At 39.4% G+C, this 7,739-nt stretch overlaps 2 protein-coding genes across 2 annotated transcripts; both read right to left on the minus strand.

The window, feature by feature from the left end:
- Positions 1 to 1,026: 1,026 nt before the first annotated feature.
- Positions 1,027 to 2,229, minus strand: LOC145130271 (F-box/kelch-repeat protein At3g06240-like). The gene has a single exon (XM_079065103.1). The coding sequence runs from the start codon at positions 2,227 to 2,229 to the stop codon at positions 1,027 to 1,029; it is 1,203 nt and encodes a 400-aa protein (XP_078921229.1).
- A 444-nt stretch (positions 2,230 to 2,673) lies between these two features.
- On the minus strand, positions 2,674 to 4,184 carry LOC145128360 (F-box protein CPR1-like). The gene has a single exon (XM_079063160.1). It carries the CDS (start codon positions 4,083 to 4,085, stop codon positions 2,811 to 2,813), a length of 1,275 nt encoding a protein of 424 aa, XP_078919286.1. The 5' UTR covers positions 4,086 to 4,184; the 3' UTR covers positions 2,674 to 2,810.
- Between the last annotated feature and the right edge of the window lie 3,555 nt (positions 4,185 to 7,739).

Raw genomic sequence — 7,739 nt, forward strand, 5'->3', positions numbered from 1 at the left:
CTGTCGGTTCGACCCATCCCTCAAACACCTCCAAATACAAATGCACAATCTCCTTCGTTTCAGAAATTACATTTCTGAGTTGATGAACATCTGCTTCGTCTACAATATTCATAACATACCCATGAACCGGGTGTTGAAATGACAATGATATATTACTATGGAACAAATTAGCCTTACTTTTGACCAAATCAAACAATATTCGACGATCAAAGTTTGGCGGAAGCAGTATACCTAAGTTGTTAAACTTAGGTCTAACGTAGGTGTTAACCCCATTACTTATCTGCCAAAAACCCCCGGTACATAGAATAACAAAACTCATATTTCTTTTGGAAAATAAATTAGTAACACTAGACAAATTTGATCGCAAATGGAGATAAGAAAATGAAAAAACAACATTTGTATCAAAAAATCCGTCAAAAAACGTTCCAACCATTCATTCCGCGGAGTCATTAATCTCTCCGCGGAGCTCCTCGCCACTGGCTCTGCGGAGGGATTAAAACCCCAGCCAACCATCCCCTCCGCGGAGGGGTTAATGTCTCCGCAGAGGACCCCGCGGAGCAATTTTGTAAACAATAAAAAATTGTCACTTTATTAGGTTCCGCGGTGGAAACAAAGCTCCGCAGAGGTTTGCAGAGGGCCCTCCGCGGAATGCGTGTCTATAAGTGGAAAAGTCATTTTTTATGACTAAATTTTAAAATTGGCCCCCTTTTTTTGTCTATTAGCGGTATTTTCCCTAGAAAATAGGTGTGTTACACTTGAGACTATTGAGACTAGACTGTTTAAAAGGGGTAGCAATCACTTAAAAAGTTGAGATAGATTGAACAGGCATGCCAAACGCATGCGATGTAATGCACACAAGAAGGTAAAACTTGAATGTGTACAAAACAAAACCACCATGTCAAAGTCAACATGCTTACAAAACAGAATCTTGATGTAACATAACATCATGCAAAGTAGATAAATTTCTAACAAAACATATAACAAAAAGAAAGACCTGATGTCACCATTCACCATGATTCTTAGTGATTATTTCCCCTTTTCACGTTCAGAAGGTGCTACCCAAACAAGACTATCAACATAATCAACAACTTTACCCACACTAAGTCTTCTACCTATTGTCTTGAACCTTTTAACCTTGTCTGCAATCGGATCAAACAAAGCTAGACTATCATTCTCAGCTTCAAAAAAGAACTCATTGCGCAATGTGAATCCATATGGATTTATATCACCACTAAACTGTGAAAAAACATGATGTTTGACCCATGATTCAGACATCCCATACTCATCCATCACCCACACCTCACATCCACCATCTTTAACACATGACATCACACAAAGCTTTCCAGTCAAAACTCCTAAAACATTCATGCGATTAGACACATTGTGATGGAGTAAAGAATCTGGAAGAGGCATCTCACGGAATGTCTCAACACCCAAATCGAATGCCACTATTGTTTGTAGTTCCCACTTCTCATCAAGAAAACCAAGCCAATGAAGAAGGCCATCATGCCCATCTACACAGACTTCATCTTGTCTACAAATGTCTGTGATGTGTGATGGAAACCTTGGAGTGATTAGCTTCCAGGAACCCTTTTTCATGCTGTAAACTTCAACTTGGAACCACTTTTTAACCAGAAAAAAAATAATACCCGAGCCTGCTAACATGGGATCCAAGAAGCTAGGTGGTCGGAGAAGGCTTGCAATCTTAATGACTTTGTAATCATCAGATTTGGGATCAAATCCGAACCGGAAAAGGATTCTGATCGGATCATTACCACAGGATGGCATAGAATATGGTGGAAGAGTTAAAACCCTGGAGAGTGAAGGGTTGCAAATGTGAACAACATAACGACTAGTTCTACGTGATCCGTGATACAAGCATATTAAGCCATTAACGGATCCGGCAACGCTGGCGCCATCAGACCGGAGATTACCAGGGAGTTTGATGAAATCAGTGAGTTCCAAATCCGGAGATTTGGAGGGATGTGCTGAGAATGGTTCAAAGAAACTCTTAAATACCTCGTAGAAGAACAAGAGAATAGCATCGTTGTTACGGATTGAGTGATCGAGATGGGATTTTACAAAAGAGGATTGAGTTAAGAGAGCATTCCAAGGTTTAGAAACGCACCTCATTTGAGCAAGCTGCTTCGCCAATAATCTGACGAATATGTTTGATAAGACATCGCTTGGGAGCTTCTCTATAGTCGCTGGGGGTTGAAGTGAAGCCATTAAAGCCGATGAACTAGGACGTCGTTGAAGCAGGAAATCGAAGGGCACACCGTTTAATCCAATGCGCGTTTATATCTAATGCAATCTTCATTCAACTCTCACCAAGTCACACAACTCGTATACCGAAAATTGAACATGGCAATTTCTTCAAATACTCCAAAGCCCAGTTTGAAATTGGGCAAAAAGTAAGAAACCTTGCTTTTTTTTTTTTCTCTTTTTTTTTCCCCGCACTCTTTTCTTTTCTGTGTACTGCATCTTAAATCTGTTTCGCCTAAAGTTCATAGTAATAGTAAGACAAAAAAAAAAAAAAAAAAAAAAAAACAAGTAAGCAGGCTTTCTTAACCGGTACACATATGACGAATATTTGTTAAAAGAAAACAAATATTTTCTGCATATATATAGTAGCAAAAAAGCAAATTGAAACACAATGACAAACACATAATCTTACAAACCTCAGAGAATATAGATGTAATGCACTAAAAAGTACAAACTGAAACTTGACAAATACATTAATTAAGAACAAAGGATGATGCAAATTAGAACTGATGTATTTGACAATCCACAATACTGTTTCTGCCTCTTTAAATTTGCAACTGAGAGATGCTCCTCTGAAGCTCATTAGGTCCCATCCAAACAAGACTGTCAACATATCCAACAATTTTAGTTATGCCACAATGAAGCTTGAAGAGTTTGGACTTCTCTGCAACTGGATCATACAAACCAAAACAATCATCGGAATATTCAACATCATGCAAATCATCATAATCAACATCATCATCATCATCATCACCACGGACTTTCTCAACTCTAAATAGAAACTCATTGTGTAATGTGAATCCAAATGGAACAATATTACCAAACTGTGAAAAGGTATATCGTTTCACCCATGATTCAACCACCCCATAGTCATCCATCACCCACACCTCACATTCACCATCTCTAACCCTTGACATCACACAAAGCTTTCCACCCAAAACTCCTAAAACATCACCCGCTTTGTGTTCTAACATAGAAACTGGAAGAGGTATTTCACAGAATGTCTCAGCACCCAAATCGAATGCAACTATTGTTTGTAACGCCTTCTTCTCATCGATAAAACCAAGCCAATGAGGAAGGCCATCATAGCCAGTTACAGAGACTTCATCCTCTCCAGAAATCCCTGTGATGTGTGATGGGAATCTTTGAGTGATTAGCTGACAAGAACCCTTTCTCATGCTATAAACTTCAACTTGCAGCCATTCTTTAACCACAAAAGATGAAGCACTTACTGAGGCTGCCAACGTCGGGTCAATGAAGCTAGGTGGTCGGAGAAGGCCTTCAAGCTTAATAACTTTATAATCATCTGACTTGGAATCAAACCCAAACCGGAAATCGATACTTTTCCGATAACTATCACCAAGGGAGGCCACAAAATGTGGTGGGAGTGTTGACAAGGCGGAAAGAGAAGGGTTCCAAATGTAAATCATAGGATCGTGATATGATTCATCAAAAAAACATATTAAGCCATTAACGGATCCAATAACAGTGGCAAACTTGAGATTAAATGGGGGTTTAATGAAATCATTGAGTTTCAAATTGGGAGATCTGGTGGGATGTGCAGAGAAAGCTTCATCACCGAAAATATCAAATGCCCCGTAGAAGAACAATAGAACTTCATCGTTGTTATGGATTGAATGGTCGAGATGGGATTTTATGAAGGATGATTGAGATAAGAAAGCATTCCAAGATTTAGAGACACACCTCATTTGTGCAAGCTGTTTAGCAAATAACCAGATGAATATGTTTGATAAAACATCGAAGGGGAGATTCTCCATAGTAGTCGAGTGTTGTTGTGAAGCCATTTTTTTCGTATGCATCAAAGCAAGCCTAAGTTCCAAGTGAAGTTAAATTTGGCCGAACAGATACACAGGGAGCAGCTCGTCGTTCAAGGAAGCTCGTCGTTCAAGGAAGAAAGATTTAATTTTGAAGTAAAAAAATGACTTTTACTGTAAGGACTTGTTGATTTATAAATGTAAGAAAACTAAATTTTAAAAAAGTGTTTGGATTAATAAAAGACTAATTCAATAACTTAAAAAATATTTTCCTAACTTATTGATTTTTTTTGTTTTTTATTCTAATAAGTTATAAGTCATTCCAATAAATTGTAACTTTTTCAAAACTTATTTTCAAAGGCGAAACACAAATTTATTAGGTATCCAAACATTGTTAAAAATGAGTTATTAGATGAAATCCCCCCCCCCCCCCCCCCCCGGTTAATGTAACATCCAGATCCAAAGATAATTCAAATTTCAAGATTCTAAGTATTTATGGGGGAAAGCGCCACGGCGTGGAGTTCCAAGAAATATCACGATCTCATTTAAGGCCGCTACAGCGTAGTAACGGTTTAATGAGAAACGCAAATACTCGGGGTTTGCGTCCTATTTAAGGGAATGTGATGGCTAGGATTGTTCACCCTCAACATCCATCACACTCTTTCAGCCTCCAAACAAACCCTAACATCCATGTCTGCTCTCTAAGCTCTTTGTGTTGATTTTGGGGGATTAGAAGAAGAAGAATGTGACTTCTAGACTTGGATTCAACAAGCAACTCGTCTCATCATCTTGTTGTGTATCTTCTGGACTCTTGTAAGTCCCCAAGTTCCAAGCTTTTTGGTTTATTGTGCATAGATCTAGGTTTCTATGTCTTATTCTTCATGTTGGGACTTATTGGAGTGTTGGGATTTCATAGAGTTGCCAACTTTATGAATCCATGGAGTCCCTTTGTGGTTAGGAGTGTTGGATCTAGAGTTTTATAGAGTTTTGAACTCTTGTATGAGATCTTGGCCCATTTTTCTTTATTTTGACCTAATAAGAGTCCAAGACATGCATTGGACATGTATGTCTGGGAAGTATGGATTTTTATATGAGTATAAGGTATTAGAAACGTTCTGGAATGGGGATCTAGTAAGCCCTCAAGGAAAAAGTGCTTAATGGTTTAAGCCAAGTCATGTTTTTGCCCTATTTAGACCTAGGAGTGAGATCTCTATCTCTTTGATGGTCTAAAGGGACAAAGTTTCCCTTAGAAAGGACCATATATAAGTTTTGGAGCCCTTAAAGTTGGAAAAGAAAGTGACTTAATGGTTTAAGTTGCCCAGACCAGTCCCCGCGGCGTGGCGACTGGGTCGGGGCCCGTTTGTTTTGTCGTTTAGTGGCCACGACGTGGCCAAGGATGGCCACAGCGTGGCGACTTGCTGTAGTTGACTTCGAATTTTGACCGTTGAATTTGAGCAAGTTTGTCTTAGGGTATTTTGGGTATTTGAGCGGTAATTTGAGACTAGGTAATTGTTTGTTATAGGTGACCTGTAGATTCAGCAGTTGAGGTTGTGATCTGTTCAGTTATCTTTTCAGACTCTGAGATGAGTATTCCTCACTGTACTTGTGGGTCGAAGGCACCAAGGTCGGCCCACTGGATTTTGTATCTTGGTATATTGGATTGTTGTTATGCTAAGTATGTGCTAGATTTGTAACAACCATAAAAAATCAAAAGAAATTTAAACTTAAAAAATCAACCCAATTCATAAATTCTTTACATATCATAGTTTTCAAAACATTTTTCCAACATCAGAGTCTCCCAAATTATAAGTCATAAGTAAGAGGATGTGTACGGTCACACTTTCGCCTTCCCTCGATCATCTGAAGTACTTGAAACCACAACTAAAAACCGTAAGCCAAAGCTTAGTGAGTTACCCCAAAGTACCAACACATAAGCATATAACATATATAATAACAACATGTACTGGGTCCACAACTAAAAGATTGGATTACCCCTAAGCTCACAGCATAAGTATGGCTTTCCCTCGAGGCTCACAACTTATGTCTGGCTTGCTCCCTGACCAAATTCAATCATCGAACTGAAATACCCTTAAGCCCTTAGTACGAGTCTGGCATACCACCATGATCCTCAGCTCGTATCTGGAATGGTCCTGAGCCCTCAATATAAGTATGACATGTCCTACTCGACCCTCAGCTCATATCTGGAATGCTACAGGGTTTGTTGGCTACCGCACGAAGCAGTACGACCTCAACCCAACATAATATGCCGACATATAATAGATAACAACATATACAGATAATCATGCAGACAGAATCACATGTAGTCCTACAGATCTACCAGACTAGCATATCAACAACTAGCATAATCATGTGTATCTATTCCATACTTGGCATATCAGAGAATAGCATGATATCAAACCAATAGGCCGGCCTTGGTGCCTTTGACCCGTAAGTATAGTGAGGAAAACTCACCTTGCAAACTGGACAAAAGTTGATGAGGTATTGACTCTGAATCTCAGATCTAATCAACACCTATTCCAACCAAATGACCAATCTCAATCAAAATCCCAAAATACCCTCCTTGGGTCAAACTGGGTCAAACAGTCAAAAAAATCAAGAAGATTCAACTCAGCTGACCACCATGTCGTGGTAGCCCTTTACCACGTCGTGGTGTCGAAAACGACAAAATAGTCGCGACCAGCCCCGCCACCATGTCATGGTGGCCTTGCCACGCCGTGGTAACAGGGTTTTCAGCAGCTTAACGCATTCAACCATTTACTTTAATTCTAAAGGGTCTCTAACTCAGATCTGGTCCATAATAGAGTCTAGATGGATAAAGTTTCCAACTTTATCCAATAGAACCCTCCAAAGTGTATAGATCTCAACTTTAAGGTCCAAAACACTACATGGCTTAAGTAATAATCACTCAATCCATAAGGTTACTTGTCCAGAAGCTCCAAAAGAGTCTCCAACACCAAACACATCATAAAAATCGGTGCTTTTCATACATGCATGTCTTAAACTCTTATTAGGCCAAAATAGGGTAAAAAGGCCAAGATTCCATGCATGGCCTCAAAACTTAAATCAAATTCATATCGAAAGAGTCAAATGCTCCAAATGGCCTGGAGATTCATAAAGTTGCAAACTTTATGAAGTTCAACCTTCCAAAGCAACAAGGCGTAGAGAAAAGTGGACAAAATCCAAAGATCTATCAACTAACTCATCAAGATGAAAACTTTATGCCTCCTTGAGATGCTTGAGGAAGATAAACTCTCGGATCTACGTTGCTTTGGAATCCCAATATGATCTTCCACCACATTCTTCCTTCACAAGCACAAAACACACACACTTTAAGGCTAAAAACTCACATAGGGGATTTAGGGTTTGCAAGGGACGATTTGGAGAGATGGAGACTAATAGGAGGGAGGATGTAAGAGGTTAAGGAGTTTAAATAGGGTCTCAGCCCCTAAACTTTAGGGTTTTCTCCAATAGCTGCTACCACGTCGTGGTATCCCTTTACCACGCTGTGGTGGTTCATTAACTCCGACGACCCAAAAGCTTATCTCCACGTCGTGGTGAGGCTTCACCACAGCGTGGCCAAAAACAAATCATACAAAATCGAAAATAATCTCATACCTGGAATTGAGTGTTACAATTCTCCCCTACTTGAATCAGAATTCATCCTCGAAGTTGGCTGTG

Source organism: Lactuca virosa, chromosome 8 (assembly GCF_052849685.1).
Source record: "Lactuca virosa cultivar CGN04683 chromosome 8, Lactuca_virosa_CGN04683_v6, whole genome shotgun sequence".
NCBI lineage: Eukaryota > Viridiplantae > Streptophyta > Magnoliopsida > Asterales > Asteraceae > Lactuca > Lactuca virosa.